Source organism: Schistocerca serialis, chromosome 1 (genome assembly GCF_023864345.2).
Source record: "Schistocerca serialis cubense isolate TAMUIC-IGC-003099 chromosome 1, iqSchSeri2.2, whole genome shotgun sequence".
NCBI classification, from domain to species: domain Eukaryota; kingdom Metazoa; phylum Arthropoda; class Insecta; order Orthoptera; family Acrididae; genus Schistocerca; species Schistocerca serialis.
Window position 1 is genome coordinate 200875144 of NC_064638.1, and position 19508 is coordinate 200894651.

Sequence of the window (19508 nt, forward strand, 5' to 3'; positions counted from 1 at the left end):
TACTACTGCAGCGGATGACCGCTACCTACGGATTATGCCTCGGAGCAACCGTGACAGCAACACCAACATGTTGAATAATGCTTCTCGTGCAGCCGCAGGACGTCGTGTTACGACTCAAACTGTATGCAATAGGCTGCGTGATGCGCATCTTCACTCCTGACATCTACGGCGAGGTCCATCTTTCCAACCACGAAACCATGCAGCGTGGTACAGATGGGCTCAACAACATGCCGAACGGACCGCTCAGGATTGGCATCACATTCTCTTCACCGATGAGTGTTGCATAAGCCTTCAACCAGACAATCGTGGGAGACATGTTTGGAGGCAATCCGGTCAGGCTGAATGCCTTAGACACACTGTCCGGCGGGTGCAGCAAGGAGGAGGTTCCCTGCTGTTTTGGGGTGTCTTTATGTGGGGCCGACGTACGCCGATGGTGGTCATGGAAGGCGCCGTAACGGCTGTACGATACGTGAATGCCATTCTCCAAGCGATAATGCAACCATATCGGCAGCATATTGGCAAGGCATTCGTCTTCATGGACGACAATTCGTGCCCCCATCGTGCACATCTTGTGAATGACTTGCTTCAGGATAACGACATCGCTCGACTAAGAGTAGCCAGCATGTTCTCCAGGCATGAAATCTGTCGAACATGCCTGGGATGGACTGAAAAGGGCTGTTTCTGGACGACGTGACCCACCAACCACTCTGATGGATCTACGCCGAATCGCCGTTGAGGAGTGGGACTATCTGGACCAAGAGTAGAATACAGGGATGCATCAATGCAAGAGGACGTGCTACTGGGTATTAGGGGTACCGGTGTGTACAGCAATGTGGACCAGCACCTCTGAAGGTCTCGCTGTATGGTGGTACAACATGCCACGTGTGGTTTTCATGAGCAATAAAAAGGACGGAAATGCTGTTTATTTTGATCTCTACTCCAGTTTTCTGTACAGTTTCCGGAACTCTCGGAACCGAGGTGCTGCAAAACTTTTTTTGATGTTTGTAGTTAGACTGGACGAAGAGGACATGTACTTTGGCCGGCCCGTGTCCCGGATATGACGCCTGCAGACTTGTTTATGAGGGGGAAGTTGAATGACGCTATCTATCATATTAACTATACCGCAGAAATGCTAGTATGTACGTGCAGTAGTTGTTCCATACCAGACCGGAAGCGTGTATTGCCACTGCTGGTGTTATTGTGAACATAACATGTAATGGTCAATTGTATCCGTTACTGAACTAGTGTACGAAATTGTGTTGCTCTTCAGCGTGTGCTACCACAGATGTCGGCGTGGGAACTTTTCCAAGTAAGAGACCTCGTAAACGACTCGTACTATAGTCCTGCAACAAACAGCACTAATAATCAATTATTCAAAATGACTGTCACAATCGCATTATTTATTTTGCCGCCAACTGGTTTCAACCCGTGACGGGGTCATCTTCAGGGCAATTTACACCATTTGGTCGCTCCCTGGAGTCGTCAAGCTGCCTGTGCACGGTTGGTAACACAGGCACAGGCAGGGTGACGACTCCAGCGAGCGACCAAATGGTGTAAATTGCCCTGAAGATGACCCCATCGCAGATTGAAACCAGTTGGCGGCAAAATAAATAATGCGATTGTGACTGTCATTTTGAATAACTGATTATAAGTAAATTAATCGCTGTTTATCTCCATACAACTATGTTGTCTAAAAACACCACTGACATTCTAATTTATCCGACTTTTAGTCTGTTTATGTCAATAGTCATTGTCCCATATAAAAAGCGACGTTCGCACAAAAAATACGCTTCTAAGTATTATTGCAATATACTGATTGGCTAACAATACGAGCCCGACTGCTAATTCATGCTATGAAAACCACACATCAATAGCACTTTCCTTCCATTTCTAAAATATTTGTGCTGCAAGTTTTAGGTGATTTACCTTGTACATAAATAGCATTTTTAGTGGAACAATCCCTCTGAAATCCAAATTGTGGTACTCTAAGTAAACTGTATTTCTACTTCAATGTCAGACAACACTTGAGTACATTACTTTTTCAAATGCTATGGTAAAAATATCAATAAGGAAACTGGACGTTAATGTTTTTCACCTTTCTTATGAATGGATTTAACAGTTGCATATTCTAATGTGTCTGGGAAAATTCTCTGTGCCAGTGATGCAATACAAACATGTAGTACGTAAATGCTGCGCGAAGCACTTACCTCTGTGTGGGCAGTCCGTCCTTGGGCCCGAGCACAGGGACAAAGCTCACCGACCAGAGGTGGCGCGGCACGGGCGGGCGGAACCTGGCGAGCGCGTCCTCGAGGCTGAGCATCAGGTGCTGCTGCTGGCTGGGCGCCAGCCGCGAGCCCACCACCACCCCGCTGTCCAACACCCCCACCAGCACCACGCCACCCACGCCTCGGTTCAGGAAGCCGCACAGGTTCCTGCCACAGGACACCACCGTCAGTAGATTAGGATCTACTGCACGGAGGACGTTCCCGTGTTTCACGACCAAATCGCTGAAGTGCAGACTGCGTCCGGTTCGCAGTATGGGGGACGGGTATTATCGTGCAAAAGGATAGTTCTGTCCGAAAGCATTCTTGGATGTTTTGACTTTATGGAAGATGTGAGAGATTTCCAAAGTTGGTTTTGCCGTTTGTCCTCGCGCCGTCAGAATTCTTTCACACAGAATCATCCTGTTGCACAATAACGCCCGCCCCCTCACTGCTAATCTGATGAAGTCTACGCTTCAGCGATTTGGTTGGGAAACACTGAAACATCCTCTGTACAGCCCAGATCTGTTACCGTGTGATTTTTACATCTCTGGTGACTGAAGAAAGACCTGCATGGAAGTTGGTTTCAGCCGGATGAGAAAGTGCAAGAGTGGGTGCTGTTGCGCAACCATCAGTGGCTGACCCCGTTCCACGAAACAGTAATTCATCGTCTCGTCTCCGAGTGAGGTAAATGTCTTAACGCGAGTGGCGATTACTTTTGAATGGAACCATTCCACAGTCCCGTTGTGGCGGGAGTTCGGTGTCCATTTGACTGAACCTGATAGTAACAATATAAATGAAATATTATGAAATCGCAGCCAGAAATGGATTCTCTATCTCCTATGTATAAAACTCAGTACATCGAAGGAACTCCTAAGACAATATCTCAATGAATAAACTGTCCACCGAGGTGTCTAGCGGAAACTTCAGAATTTAATCGTGAAGCAGCAAACAAAGAGAGAATCTCTAAATTACGTAAGTATTAAGGAATGACCCAAAACACGCATAAAATCACTAATCCGAAATCCAGAAAACCAAGAAAGAAAAAATCTGAAGAAAATTTTTGGCCAAATTTACAGAGGTGGAATACGGATGTAAATGAAATATCGGAAATTATATCAGCATGCTGAGTATATCTCTTGAATTGTTAGGAAGAGACGATTAAAACTGCACGGTCATATGCTCAGAATGAATCACAGGCAGCCTAGTAGCATTCTTGGTTTGAGTCATATCAATTAAATTTAAGAAAAGTCGGCCGCTAGAAATTGTGACAGAGCTTTACGGAATAGGGATCACAGGTGACATGGTACAGGATATAACTGAATTCATAAAAACTGTCGACAATCATTTGTATGTAGATTAACTGGGTACTGGGACCAATAGAACATGGAGACAGAAGAACAGAGAAGGAACTTCAGTGAGAAGAGAAGGTGGTTTTGAGAAATGAGGAAAGCGAGCTCATCAGCTGAATAATTTCCAATGGGCTCCTCAGCTCACCATAACTGTGAACGACAGTTGAAAGGGGAATACTGGATCAGTTAGGGCATGCTGTTACACCTTCAGGTATAATGAGTCGGCGAAACAAGATCCCTAACAGTTGCAATGGGCTTGCTGGCTGCTACCTCAGCCAATCCCGTAAAGTAATTTTGTATAAGTCTCTATGGCAACGCCTAAGGATTATCGCACGCCTCTAGTCAACTATGGTTTTCATCTTCAGTCATTTGTGCTTCGTAGTTAAATGCTGGCAGCAGCTTTGCCAGCTGTCAGCGGTCTACTTTTTGCCGACTCTACGATAGTGGTCCACATACGTCTGACAACGATATGGCAGCTTCTCTGGTAGGTAGTTCAGGGTGCCTATTGGCAATTGATTTCATTTCTAAGAAAGAGCTTGTAAGATGGCAAAGCACAGATTGATCTGGTGCTTTAACGAAGAAATTGGGTTCAGAGTTTCATTCATTTTCATGGGCTGGCAGGATGAACCAAAAACTTTTTTTCTGCTGAGCTCCACGCAAGTGAATAAGGATATCAACTATACAGGGCGTGGTGGTCAATATTCAGGGATACAACAGGAATGATCATTAGAAACAAAAAAGTCAAGTAAACATGGGGTCTAAAACTCATACATTAAGAGCAATGGACAATTCTTGATCTTCGATACTGTGAAACAAATCTGTGCTACTGTAAGCTCTTTGCTTTCCCTATTCTGGGAAGTGGTAGTATGGACCAATACAAGAAAAAAAGTCCAGTAAAGATGTGCTCGAAAATGCATACCTTAAAAGTTATGAGCGCTTGTTCATTAAAAAGCGTTGGTTTCGAAACAGCGAAGATGAACAAGTGCTCATAGCTCTTAAGTTATGCGTTTTCGGTCACATGTTTACTGGATTTTTTTCTTGTTTTAGTCCATACTACATCCTATCACTTCCCAAAATATGGAAAGCAAAGAGCTGGCAGTAGAAGAGATTTGTTTCACAGTATCGAAGATCAAGAACTGTTCATAGCTCTTCAGGTACGTGTTTTAGACCCCATGTTTACTTGACTTTTTTGTTTCGAATGATTATTCCTGTCATGTCCTTGAATACTGACCATCACTTCTGAAACACACTGTATATTCCAGGGAAGAGCTAGAAAAATGTCTGATTCTTCACGGAGGATGAAAAAATAAGCTGAGTAAAGCCCAATAGCGCTTCGTGAATGAAGGCTCACCAACGGTGACTGATGTCAGTAATTGGGTTTGAGAACATGTTGTCAGGATGTACGAGGAGCCACGAATCCTGAGTTCTTGCAGACTACCAGCGTGTCCAATTTGATGCACTTCGCGGAGTGTATGCCAGACATGATTTCAAAAGTGTCTGCAGTGTCAGGCAACGGAGAGATTAACAGTCGCATCCAGTCGATGGCAGCGGACGTACTAATAAATGTTTCATAAATAAATTGAGAAAAAAAGACCTAAAGACCAATATGACTGCTACAAGAATGGTGGCGGCCACGTTTTCCGAGTCGAGCAGCCACTGGTGAAGTGCCTTTCAATTAGTGCAGATATAATCGCGAAGAGCAACAATAGCTTGCATTGTCGCAATAATTTATTTTTTTAAAATGATACTGGTAGACCCTTTTTATTTTTTAGACATATTTGAAATTAGTTGGTCCATTTCCTTTCTCTCTGAATCTTATATCAGCATCATTCTTATTCTCTTCTTCCTCTCTCCTCTCTCTCTCTCTCTTCGTTACGTAAGTCACCTTCTATCATTTAAATCTTACAATTAGCATCAGTAAAGTAGTGTAATGCGGTGTCAGATTTTGAGGCTGTACGGTGAAGTTACAGTATCTCTTTAATATTTTGCAATTGAAGATTATTATTTCGTCTCTACTATAGCTTTATCACGGTGTACTGTATAAAGTGATTCACTTGAGACAGCACGAAAAGAATCTCATTATTCCTGACCAATTTAAATCTGAACTAACTTATGTGTCTGGAATCTCGCGAGGAAACGTCGAAATCCGGTCATCTGGAGTATGGAGGCCGGGTGAACACGTCTCCAGGATGACACACATGAACTAACAACATTGGAAATCGTGAGTGAATTACTATAATTCAACCTCACGAAATTTGTGCTGCGAAAGATATGTTTCTTACCTCAAAAACAAGAGAGTGACATGAGAAAACGTAACATTTTAAGATGCTTGTGACCAATGCATAATGCATTTCATTATATACAATTACAGGCCGCTGAAGATGCTTCATAAATAAACGATGCGAAACGCGTATGGCAAAAAAAAAACTACCTTTCATTTAGTTGCAAAGACGGTACATACCTACATGAATTTTGATGCAGCTAAGGAACGACGGAAAACTGGCCTGTAGTAGCTTCGATGATGCAGGTCGCATACGAAAACAGCAACTAAGCACGCTGGACAAAAAATTTGTCATTTCCAGGAGACGCCATGCAAATACCGCCTCTAGCCTTCATACTGGTCTCAACTCAGCAATAAAGATATTCCGGTAATTTCTTCAAGTATGCCGTGTCCAGATGAAGTCTCTCACTGATGATTAAGGATGCTGAATGCTATGTTTCACACGCTGTTCCAAACAGTCCCAGATATTTTCTACGAGAACAGACTCAGCCGATTTAGCTGACTCGTCTAGGAGCAGTAGCGTGTTCCTCAAGCAATTAATGTATGCATAAAGCTCTGTGAACCCGGATGTCATCTTGCAAGACAGAGGTGTCCACAGTGCACTCGTCATGAGTTTTCAGAAGAGGACGACATTTAGTCACAAAGAATGTAGAAATAAACATCGATTCATGTGTTTCGTGGAGTTTCCCCGGTGGATCGAATATTGCATCATTTTTGGGCGTGCATCATGGTTATTAGTACCTCTTACACCGAAAATCTGGCAGACAACCTTTCAGCTATTCTCACCGTGAGTAGCTTCCAAGATTTTTAAAATACAGGGTGACACAGAAAAACGGGAACACTTCCACAATCCAATAAAACTAGGAGATATGAAGGGAAGAAATTACACTTATATTAATCGAAACCTTACAACTTTGCCATTTACGAAACATTGATGGCATTTATAATTTTTACGTTCTTTAGATGGCGTCTACTGTACGAATACATTCGTGAAATCTGCTTTTGAGATTCCTCATTGACCGCTGCAACATCTCAGCTGGGATACCGTGATACATCCCGAATTCCCTGCTTTAACTCATCCAGGGTTCTTGGTCGAGTCGTGCAGACTTTGCTCTTGAGGTAGCCCCACAAGAAAAAATCACAAACCGGATAAATTTGGCGATCTAGGGGACCAGGGAATGCTACCGAATCGTGAGATCACACGGTTGCCAAACAATTCTCGCACATATGCCATTGATTGCCGTGCAGTGTGTAATGTCGCTCCGTTGTGTTGATGAAACGAGGCTTCCTGAACGTTTAGAAAGTTGTTCAATGCAGGTGTAACGAATGTTCGTAACATCTCCACGTAACGATCGGAATTGACAGTTATTGTGTTTCCCTGTTCATCGCAAAAAAACTGCCATTTTACTAGCGGGTAAAGGGCGCTCATGAACGTCATTAGGATTAGTGTTGGCCAGTAACGGTAGTTCTGTTTATTTCACATAACCTGTGAGATGAAAATGTACCTCATCTGACATCCACAACTTGTTTAGAAATTCAGCGTCATTGTTTATTTTTGTTATCATTTGTTGACAGAATCCTAATAGTAACAGGTAATCGTTGTCCTTCACTTCTTGCACCTTGTGTAGTTTGTATGGATGAAATTTTAAATCAAGATAAAGAGTTCTACGAACACTCTTCTGGGACATTCCAACCACTGCTGCTTGACGCCGTGGGCTCCGTAAGACACACTCACATGCAACATCAGTGTTCGCTCGAGAACGCACATTTCTTGGTCGTCCGGTTGGTTTCTTCTTGAGGGCAGATCCAGTCTCTTCAGAGTTACTAATCCAACATTTTATCGCGTGTTTCGACAGAACGGCATCATGACACCCTAAATTATAAAAACGTCGAAACTCCCTCTGTGCCGCTGCCAAACTATCATTGTTTTTATAAAACATTTTTGTGCCTAACGCACGCTGTTGTCCGTTCCACTGATCCATGATTACTGAAATGGCGGACTGTTTACTCGCTGTGACGAACCCGCAGTGCTGCCACCTGCCCATGGCTGCCACTACTCATTTCAAATATTCCTGTTATTCTGTGTCACCCTGTACACCTCAACGAGTAAAACAAATAAAGCACCTCTACGAGCAAAACAAATAAAGCACGAACTCAGCGAATCCACAGTGCTTACGAAGTACTTGGTTGATTATTATGGATGACCTACAGAGTGAGCAGGCAAACTTGGAAGGAACATTCTGTAAGAGTGGATATCATCATCTTCAGTGTTCTGCCCTAGGGCAGCTATCCATGCAGTCCTGTCGTTTGCTACCCTCTTCTTTTTCTCATAATTATTTTCTATCCTTATTCTCTCCACCATCTGGTTTCTTCATCCTCATATTCCATTCAACGTTCCTTTCATAGGTCAGTAAACCATTTCCTCTCGTCTTATGTCCAAACCAACTGCATTTTCTCTTCCTGATTACCATTAAAATTTCTCTCATTTCCTCCATTCTTCTCAACACTTCTCATTTCTCACTTGTCTACCCATTTTATACGTTCCATCCCCCTGCAAGTCCACATCTCAAATGCTTCTTCTTTCTTCCTCTTTCCTCAGTGTCCATGTCTCAACTCCATATAATGCCACACCCCACATACAGCATTTCGCCAGTCTCTTCCTCTGGTCCCTGTGTATGTACCGTCTTATTAAATGCCTCTTGAGCAAGTGCTATACGCGTTTCCACCTTCTTATCGCATCCCATGTCATCTGTAATTATGCTTCCCTGATAAACATAAAGTTAAGACGGCTCCTCAAGCGAAAATGCCAGTCCAACCAAACGAAGAGCAAGAAAAAAGAGATGTGAAGTCTACGGTCTTTCTACCGTGTGTGCGAAATATTTATTTAAAAACAGCAAAAATAAGAAGAATAAAGTATACTCGTTCCATCAGCCAAGACGCCAGCTCTTATGGGATGTGTTCGATAATGTGTCGTTACGAACGGCGGATATATTCGAAATGCCTCGTGGGTGTGGTAAAAGGTGCGTAGGATAAATAGTACGCACTGTAAAAGTGTGTTGCAGTGAACATAAGCGATACACCCGCCTACTAAGGCCAAATATATCTGCAGTGGATGAACATTGTGTTTCCACTGGTCATTCACAGATTACCGGAAAAGTTACGATACTGGCCCTAGCCTCATCCTACTGGGATTCTGTGGTCAAGAAAACTGTGGAAAAACAGTTAGCAGACAGCTTTCTCAACTGAGACGAGGGTTTCCAACTCGACAAATCATGGAACTCCCTCACTTCACGTATGAACTCTATTGGTCTACGTTTTCACTGCTGGCACTCCAACATGTGCCATCCACAATAATCAGTCAAATATTTCGTAAGCACTGTGGGATTCGTTGACTCTGGGCTTGCTTTGTTTTACTCGTACTGCCGTACAGTTTTATCTATGACCTGTTACAAATAATGTTATCCCTGATGCATATGCCTTTACTCGTCAGTGTGAAGTGTTTTAAAAATCTTGCAAGCGACTCACTGTGAGAATGGCTGAAATGTTGACAGCCGAAATTTCGGTGCTAGAGTTAATAATACCCCAAAAAATGATGGATCCTGATGCATGTTGACGATAATCTGAATGCGTGGGCCCGACTAACGTTACGCAAAATATCAGAGAACTTCCTCCGGCCTGAACTACACCCTCTACCTCGGCTACAGGTTAAGCGCTTCAGTGGGTCGTTTGTGAACTGGACACGTTGCATCCTGAGGCAAGAGCGTGGCTCATCCGACAACAATATATGCCTCCGGTCACCTATTGTCCGATTTCTGTGTGGTTTCTCCAGCTGGAGATGCACAGCTTCGTGTGCTGCTGTGAGCAATGGTCTCTTTCGAGTTACCCTATTCAAAATGTTCACTGGAAACTGTTCCCTTCACAATGTTCACTTGGAAACTGGTTGAGTAGACCTTCATTCACTGACAGCAGCAATATCTGTCCGGTTTAAATCCGGTCGTCAGTGACAAGGCGTGACAATCGACTCTCGACCCTGTCGGTTAGGAAGTTTTTGCGACCACTGTTTTTAAGGTGTGTTTAAACGTGCGCGCCTTGTACCTAGTGGCCGTCTGAATGTGCTTGCTCCGCCCTGATGAAGAGGCACGGGTGTGGTGCATGCCTGTTTCTCAACATGTGGACCCTACGCATACGCGATTCCATTCACACCTAGAGAGAAGCACGTACGCTATTGGAGATGTCTGCTTTGTTAGCAACAGCTACCAACATATTATTCTGATAAAAAGACGAAATAGTACTAATAATTACAAGGGCAGGGTTAATGAATACCTTTTGTTTCGTAATGTATGTGTGAGTTTGGTGGAATAAATAAAGATGGCCGCGCGGAGTAGCCGCGCGGTTTGAGGCGTCATGTCACGGATTGCGCGGCCCCTCCCGCTGGAGGTTCGAGTCCTTTCCCGAGCATGGACGTGTGTGTTGTACTTAGTATAAGTTAGTTTAAGTAGTGTGTAAGTCTAGGGACCGATGACCTCGGCAGTTTGGTCCCTTAGGAAATCACACACCTTTGAACATTTTTTCAATAAAGATAGCAACTGGTGTGCTGTTTAAAAAGTTTACTCGTTTGTCATCGAGTGATTTCGAGGTAATACTTCTCCATCTTGTTGGGTCAATGATAGAAAAGGAGACTACGAAATACAGAAACTCTAGCTATACCATTAGCGACAAGACAGCGGTGACACTTCAGTTTATTGCTACTACCAACAGATACCCCAGTCGGACGTTCCTGTTCAACTTTCTCTACCGCATCGATATCTGACATAATACCAGAAGTTAGTAACGCTCTGGTGAAATTCCTGGAAAGCTACATTAAGGTAAGTTGATGCTTAATGTTTACAGGCAGTAGTTCAAGGAGACAGGAATATCTTGTTAGTTCACACTATACAATGCTGCAGAGCGATATAAATGGAACTGCTGAAAGAATAACACATTTGCACACAAATATACATGAGTAAAACTTCGCCAGTATTGGTGTGCACGCGTGAGTGAGTGTGTGACGAGAAAGCGAAGAGGGACGAGAGAGTACCTTATTGTATCAAAAGCGGCTCATTATATCATCTGGTTTCTTTTTTGTTTACTTTCAGCTTCCAGGCTCAGGAAAAAGAGTGATTGGTTGTAGGGCAGTATTTTGAAGTGAGGCGGAGTTTCCCGCATTTTTTGGGGGGTTTGGCGGTAAACATGTGCTTGTATAGTGGCAGCAGCTACTTGTACTATAAGACTCCCGTCGAATCCGACTATTTATTTCGGTATGTAAATGTAGGTATTCCAGGCCAGACATCTGATGGGAGGATATTTCTCCACACGTCATTGTACATCGCTACTGCAAATGGAAAGTTAAATGGAAGTTTTAACCCAACACCATATGTATTCGTCGCAGGTGATGCCTTTCCGTTATCAAGCTACATAATGAAACTATTTCCTGGTGAACTGCACTCAGGATCTCCGTGACGTGTGTGCGGCTATAGACTGCGAAGAGCACAGCGTGTGGCTGACAACGCCTTTGGCATTTTAGCATCCTTATAAGGGATTTTTAGAAAGCCAATTGATGTGAAAACTGACACAATTGAGCTTGTTGTTCTCACACGTTCTTCTCTACATAACTTCCCTCGAAGACTTGTAGTTTCATCTTATCTACAGGGTCTGGCAAAAACACCTCCCATATTTCAAAGGATAGTTCCAAGCAAACAAAGAAAGATACACAGAGCATTCTTTTATTGGTAAACAACAAATGCTATGCCATTTTACATTAGCTGGTTTTAAAAATTATGTCCGGTAAATGGCGTCCTCCATTGTTGACACACTGGCGATGCCTTTCCCACAAGCTGTCCATAGTGCTTCGTGTCATTTCACGTGGTTCAGTGGTTTCAGTTGAAGGCTACAAGACTAATGGTTTGGGATTTGGTGTCTGGCTGATCCTATGATTTTCTCTGTTACTTATCGCTTTTTTCACCTATGATAATGACACAAATGGCAAGTTCAGTTGTACCGTATTTCGGAATACCTGTTGAAATATCTCTCTTCCTCCAACTGGCCGTATTAAGCCTGTTCAAAGTTAGGAGGAAGTCAAGGGCACACCACCATGCCAAGTAATGATCTGGAGTGCTGAAACCAACCTTAGAGTTGAGCACAGCTTTACTTGATTTTGAGCCTACTAAGTGAAACAAAAATTCTTATAGGTGGGCCGGCCATAGAAGTTCCACTACAGACGTTCGTTCAACTGTCCCTGCACTTGCCAGTACTTCTCGCCCTTCCACACTAGTTTGCGCAAGTATTCAACGTGAGCAACAAACATGAGAATGCAGCCGACAAAAAAACTTAATCTTCGAACCCCTCTTAGATTGCTAACATTATCGGATATACACTGATTAGCTATAACATTGTGACCACCGACTTACTATCGATATAAACCCGTCCAGGGCGCTAGCAGCACTACCTGGCTAGTTAGGACACATGCACGGTGTGAGCGTGCTATTCGTCTGTGGAATGAGGAAGGGGCGAGATCTATCTGAGTTTGACCGACAGCAGATTGTGATGGCCCGGAGGCTGGGCACGAGCGTTTCGGAAACTGCTCGACTTGTAGGGTATTTGGCAAGTGTCTTCAACGGGTGATGAAACCAAGGTGAAAACACGTCCAGACGTCTTGGGTTGGGCGGCCACCCCTCATTACCGGCGTCGGACGTCGTAGACTGGAGTGGTAAAACAGGACGGGTTAGAACTGTGGCGGAATTAACGTCAGATTTAATGCTGGGCAGAGTACAAGCGTGTCTGAACACACAGCACACTGAACGTTCGTAATGATGGGCCCCTGTAGCCGACGACGCACGCATGTGCCAAAGTTAACACCACGACATCGGCAACTTCGACGGGAATAGGCACATAACCATCGGCACTGCGAGGTGGAGCAGTGGCAGTGCGGTGCGTGATCTGATGATTGCCGGTATCTTCTTCATCATGAGGTTTGGAGGGCGCGAATTCGTCGGCTTCCAGGAAAAGAACTCCTTAACAGCTGTACTGTGGGACGGAGACAAGGTGGTGGCGGCCGAAATGCGGGGAAATTGAGGAAGTACTTGCGTATCTTCTGGTTCGCTCCGGACAATTTGTACATGGGAACAAGTATGTGGCAACAAGAGGAATCCGGGAAAACGTTGACATCGAAAAGAAGGGAATCACAGAGGCAGTCAATTTTTTTTTCCGTCGAGGCAGCATTATACTGTATGTCTATTGAGGTACCAGAGATACACGCGAGATGACTACTGTATTTGGTGCTTTTCAGGAAGACAGAGAACTATTCACCTCAACACTTACTTCCATCTGCGCTAAAGGATAACAGAGACTGGATGGGTTAATCGTTTGAGATAGAGCTGTAACGAGGTACGATTAAATGGTTGACTGATTCATTTTAGAGAAGGAGAAGTTGCTGCAGGTCAATTTTTTTCCAGTGTTCTGTCCGGATGCATCAGTCACGTGACATAGGCTGCGTTCTACTCATATATAGCCACGTGTTCCATATGTGGATTAAAGCACTGTCTACTTGCGATAGTTAACGGTAAACCTGTCGGTCATCAGAGGACATCCATCTCATGTGTGACGAAACTTGACACTGTCCTCTAAACGAACTTTCATTTATGCGATTCCCCCTCCCCCCTGTCGCATCATGGATGTAAAATCGAGACTTCGGCATCATAACTAAGTTAGTGGTAGGAGCTTGTGAGGCGCTGCAATCCTCGTGTACACAATTGCCCGACAGATGAGGTGTTTACAGGGTTAGTAACGGAATGACTTGTAATTTTCACATGTAGGACGCTGCTGCTATGCGTTTATCTGTTTCCATGTAGGATGTATCCCCCACTGTTAACGATTATTTTATATAGGCCTGATGCAGGCATCATATAATTTATGAACCGTGATCGGATGTGAACAGTGGATGCTATACGTCTCCGCAAAGCTATATTGTGCTCGTATCATGCAGGGCGAGTGTTTTACAGAAGTAGTTTGTTTTTTGTTTTACGGTTCGATAAGATAGTTCATCGTACAGAAACCAGGTAAACATGCGCTTGAAATATATTTCTTACAATACAATATTAATGACGCTACATTCCCTATGACTGATAGGTCGGAAACATAAGCGATCTAACATTATAGGCCCATTTGAAGTGCAGAACGTTATAGCCTTAGGAGTGCGTGTGTTTATGTTCTCTCTCTTAGTAATACCTTTCAGGTACCGATCCTAGACCTTAGAACAATACTTTAGAGCTGATAGCTTGAATAATTTGCGTAAAAGTGTGTCGAACTCCATCCGTCTGGAACTCCATCGCGTATAAAAATGAATCGTTTCTTGTTCTTCTTAAGTGTCTCTATTACATCACGGCACTTTGAAATCTGTTACTATACGTCGATAAGGAGTGCTAAGCTCCTCCACATGATCGCATCTCGAGAAATCTCGTGCACTTGGATGGGTTAGGACTCGGAAAGGTCCATTCATTCACGAGACGTGGAGTGTAGCGGTCTTCATCTTCTGATTGTTTGTACATTAATTCGGTAACGGTGCTGCATGGCGGGTTTGTGAATGACAGTGTGAGGATGGTCTTTCACTCTCTAATTTTACCCTAAGACAGCGAGAATGCTCTGTGACTCCCATACACAGAGAGATGGATCGTAAATTAAGTACTATGCTCGAGGTATTAGAAATATGTAGAGCGCTGTCTGGTATACTTTGATGATTTATGTGTTCGAGAATTGACAGTGAATGGGCGTACTGAGCAGTTATCTATACATGTTCGCAATGATACTCGCAAAGTAGAGAAGGGATGGTTTAGCTATGATACTGAAATTGGGGAAACATGCTGTCACATGATTGGCAGGTGTTGGAGTTACTGTAAAATTGCTAAAATTGTACATATTACGGAACTCTCAGAACCGAGGTGATGCAAAACTTATTTTGATGTGTGTATTTGAATCCCAGTTGTAGACCTTCTGTTCATTTCCTGCATAGCTTTTTCAATATGTAGGTGGAACAGTGGATGAGAAAGACTGCATCCCTGCCATGCACATTTTTTTCATCTCAGCACTTCCATTCCTATTGTCCCCTCTTGGTTTTTGTACATACTGTATATTACCCGTCTTTCCTTGTAATGTATACCTGGTACACATTTGTATTTTAAACGTGTTGCTCTAGTTTACCGCATCTAATATTTTTTGTATGTAACAAATTCCGAGAAATGAGTGACTGATTAAAATTCTGATTAGCCCACTATATTAAGGGTACACCCTGTATCATATTTCAGTACAAAATGCAAGCCAATGTCACCCTAGGGGAGTTATACACAGTGGCGGCTCGTATGTATACCAGGTAAATGTGAGAGTGCTAAATTAATAGCATCTGCTGTATAATAAGCGTAAATTGTTGTGTGGGTGCAACGTAAGAATGCCTGATTTTCAGCGCGCAAGCCAATTCGTTAACTAATACATTTTTCCGAAAAAAAATAAAAGAGCCCGAAAACTACTCACATTTACACAAAAATGCAAAACGGAGAGTAGCGAAAGCTTAAACGGAAGAAACAGAGGAACCAGCTAGACGACTTTTCACGAATGTTCAGACATACGTGCAATGAGGGCCTAGAGTACAGATAAACTTAACCCACCATAAGATCAACAGATGTCAGAAGCATGAATAAATGCTACACTCTCACAATCGACGATGTTGTGCTTTATGATTCTCAGTGCCTCAAATGGATTACTGTATGACAAGATCCAGAACTTAATGTACTATATCTCATTCAGAATCCTACAACATAGGTTTTTCTATCAGTATAACATATATTGGTGCCGCAACTAATCTTGCTATATAGCAAATGAATTGGCACGTCTGTGAAGTCTGCTACTGCCTAGTGGGATTTATGTCGAGCGAATATGGATGAAAGTTTACTGCAGTGTGCTACCACCTGGTGACACTGAAGTAAACTTGTAGCTGAGTGGTAAGGGCTAACAGTGCACACCGTGAATTGTGCCCATTGTTTATGAAATCCGTGTGTATTTGGGCCGTAAGGCAGTTACGTCAAGCGAGTTGCGCATGTGCAGAAGCTCCTTAAAACGTGCACAAGTGAAGATGTGCTCGCGACCCCGATGCCAAGTTTCACAGAGTCGAGAGAGCATGTAGCACAGTGCGTTAGATTTAGTGCCTCGTATTTCAGATTACCGCATCTACATTACGTTTAACAGCATTCAAATAAATGTAACCAAGAAATCCGCAAGTTGTCAAAAGTTAGGGTGTTCAGGTGCTCTTACACAACAGCCGCTACTGGTTGCACAGCTAGGTGTTACGCACCTGGAGATGGAAGAGCGCGTGCGGCTGGAAGTGTCCTGCGCGCGGCGGCACCAGGGCGGGATGTCCTCGGGGCAGACGTTGCGGTGTCCTTTGAACTCGTGGCGCTCGTCCTCCTCCACGGAGAGCACCTCTCCCAGGCGGTACCAGCGCCGGCGGCCGTCCTTCAAGCCGTCCCCACTAACGCCGCTACCCTCTGCCTCCTCAGACGTCTCCTCCAGAGGAACGTAGCTATCCTCTGCGTCTCTACTCTTCTCTTCAACAGACAGCTGTTCCTCTGCGTCACAAATCTTGTCCTCCCCGTATGTCTGGCATTCCTCTCTCTCTTCTGTGTGCTCCTGCTCCTCCTTGAAGATCAACAGCTACTTTAAAAAAAGGTTGCTGTTGTGCCTATGTTTAATGGCTGATGACTGTAACTACTGTGGCAGGAATTGCAACAACCAGTCGCTACTGTATTATCAAATTTATGTCGTTGTCCTTTACCAGTTTCATATGTTTTCCCACCCATCTTTAAAAGTTGTACACTTAGGTTATTACGATCTGTAATACAGGGTGTACATGAAGTCCGGGAACACTTTCAGTTATTTATTGCACAAGAATCAAACATTGTACAGATATCACACATACGTCATTTTGAAGAGAAACCCTGAAAGTTTTTTTCACGTGTACCGCTACAGCGTAGTTTGGTAATTTGCCGATAGTCGGCACTAGTCGCAAACATGGCGAGTTCAGGTGCGGAGCGAGCTTTCGACGTTGGAGTTCACTGTTTCGTGAAATGGCCTCTCCCTGTGACTTTTTTCTGTGGGGACACATTAAAGATCTGGTGAATGTACAGTCTCTACTACGGGATGTAGCAGAACTCCGGGAGAGAATACGGGAAGCGACTGCCACAGTCGACGACGCCATGCTGGGACGGGTACAGCAAGAATTCCATTACCGTACTCACGTCTGCCGGGTCACTCATGATTCGCATATCGAAGGTGTGTAAAAAAAACTTTCAGAGTTTCTCTTCAAAATGCAATATGTATGACATCTGAACAATGTTTAGTTCTTGTGCAATAAATAATTGAAAGTGTTCCCAGACTTTATGTACACCCTGTATTTGTCCTTAACATTCCCAGCTTGTTCTTCCTTTTTCCACCAGTGGCTACCAATACATGAACACAGTGCATCATAAAAACAGTTTCATATTGCTTACGTTGCTTTTCACATTAGCTGCTGCAATCTCTTCCATAGTAAAGTGTAGGCAACTAAAATGTGGCACGCTGACACTAGAATGTCACAAAAACCTTCTCACGCTGGAGAAGAATACACACCTCACGCTGGAGAAGAACACACACGCAGGGGCGTGGGTGTGCAATACGAAGATGTGTTAATACTACTGATGGAACGTTAAGTGTATCACTAGTTAGTATACTGAGTGGTATTGAAGACTAGTAAGTTTATTCTAATTAAATCTAAGCCCTGTGTTGTTTGGTAACATGTATACGGTAAGGAGCCATTCTCATAAACAAATCGTCTACGCGTAGCCTGTACAAATACGAGGGTTGTCCAGAAACTAAGTTCCGATCGGTCGCTAAATGGAAACCACAGTGAAAACCAGAAACGTTTTATTTGCAACAGTTAGGTACACCTTCCACCTACTTTTCTACCTAGTCGCCGCTCCAACTGAGAGTTCTGTCGTAGTGCTGTATCAGCTTTTCCAATATCCTCGTCATAGAAAGCAGTCGCCTGTGCTTTCGGCCAGTTATCTGCCCTGATCCGCAGCTCGTTGTCTGTGGAAAAATTTTGTCCATAGCCAGCGGTTCTTGTGAGCATAGATGAGACTCCGGGGGAGCCAATTACGTACAGTATTGTGGGTGATCAAACACACAGGCGAAATCTCTAACCAGGCCCTCATACTCGGCGGGAAACGCTATTCCCTACACATCTTTACGTGCTCACTGTTCACTCAAAGCTGAAAAGAGCGACGCGACACGATCGACGGGCATACTAGAGACACTGCCCAACACATCTGTGCAGAGCTTCACCGGATTTTCCCAGTGGTTTCCATTTTGTGACCGATCAGAAGTTACTTTGTGGACAACCCTCGTAGCTTTCTGCCTTTGATATTTTTCGTTCAGCAATGATCAACGACGGATTAATAGCCTCGTGGTCATTGATCTGTGTCTCTAGGTTAACTGAACGAAAAATTACAATTTTTCACGGAGAAACCAAAGTCAAATGAATTAAAATGAGCGGGCTCACCGAATCGTAGCCGTCTGGTTCCTCCAGCTGTTCACTCCAGAGTGTACTCATCCCTGCCACAGCAACTGCCAAACTTGTGTGGCTTCCTAGGAGGATATCTCCCGCAGTAATACTTCACACGGTACGTTTGCTGTAACAAAATATAGTAATTACTTATTGCTGCCACGGATAAGAAAAAAATAAAAACCAAGATAGCAAACTGAATCCCTGGATACTAATACGTGTATTTCCGAACTGAACTTTATGGAGCCTGGGGGAAAGCCTAGGAAGACCGAATTCGGTTATCAGTGTCTCTCGCACTTCTTAGAGTGCTGCCTTTTACTACCCCCCATGAACCGAGGACCTTGCCGTTGGTAGGGAGGCTTGCGTGCCGGAGCGATACAGATAGCCGTACCGTAGGTGCAACCACAGCGGAGAGATATCTATTGACAGGCCAGGCAAACGTGTGGTTCCTCAAGAGGGGCAGCAGCCTTTCATTAGTTGTAGGGGCGACAGTCTGGATGATTTACTGATCTGGCCTTGTAATATTAACCAAAACGGCTTTGCTGTGCTGGTACTGCGAACGGCTGAAACCATGGGGAAACTACAGCCGTAATTCTTCCCGACGGCATACGGCTTTACTGTATGGTTAAATGATGATGGCGTCCTCTTGGGTAAAATATTCCGGAGGATCTGGCAGGGGACCACTCAGGCCGACGTAGTTATCAGGAGAAAGAATCTACGAATAGGAGCTTGGAATTTCAGATCCCTTAATCGGGCAGGTAGGTTAGAAACTTTAAAAGGGGAAATGGACAGGTTAAAGTTCGATATAGTGTGAATTAGTGAAGTTCGGTGACAGGAGGAACAAGACTTCTGGCCAGGTGAATAGTGGATTATAAATACAAAATCAAATAGGAGTAGGTTTAATAATGAATAAAAAAATAGGAATGCGGGAAAAGTACTATAAACAGCATAGTGAACGCATTATTGAAGCCAAGATAGACACGAAGCCCGTG

The 19508-nt window shown here is 43.9% G+C and overlaps 1 protein-coding gene across 1 annotated transcript; it reads right to left on the reverse strand.

The window, feature by feature from the left end:
* Nucleotides 1-2203: 2203 nt before the first annotated feature.
* Nucleotides 2204-18564, reverse strand: LOC126458981 (uncharacterized). Its single transcript, XM_050095833.1, has 3 exons — nucleotides 18514-18564; nucleotides 16270-16613; nucleotides 2204-2432 (listed from the first exon to the last, which is right to left on the reverse strand). The coding sequence occupies exons 1-3, from the start codon at nucleotides 18562-18564 to the stop codon at nucleotides 2204-2206; spliced, it is 624 nt and encodes a 207-aa protein (XP_049951790.1).
* Nucleotides 18565-19508: the final 944 nt, after the last annotated feature.

Excerpts from the sequence above, each read along its gene's own strand:
- LOC126458981 (XM_050095833.1), bottom strand. The coding sequence starts at position 18,564 with ATGAGTACACTCTGGAGTGAACAGCTGGAGGAACCAGACGGCTACGAT. Across the intron at positions 16,614-18,513 it reads AACCAGACGGCTACGATTCG|GAGGAGCAGGAGCACACAGA; the intron begins GTGAGCCCGCTC and ends TTGATCTTCAAG. Across the intron at positions 2,433-16,269 it reads ACGCGCTCTTCCATCTCCAG|GAACCTGTGCGGCTTCCTGA; the intron begins GTGCGTAACACC and ends GTCCTGTGGCAG.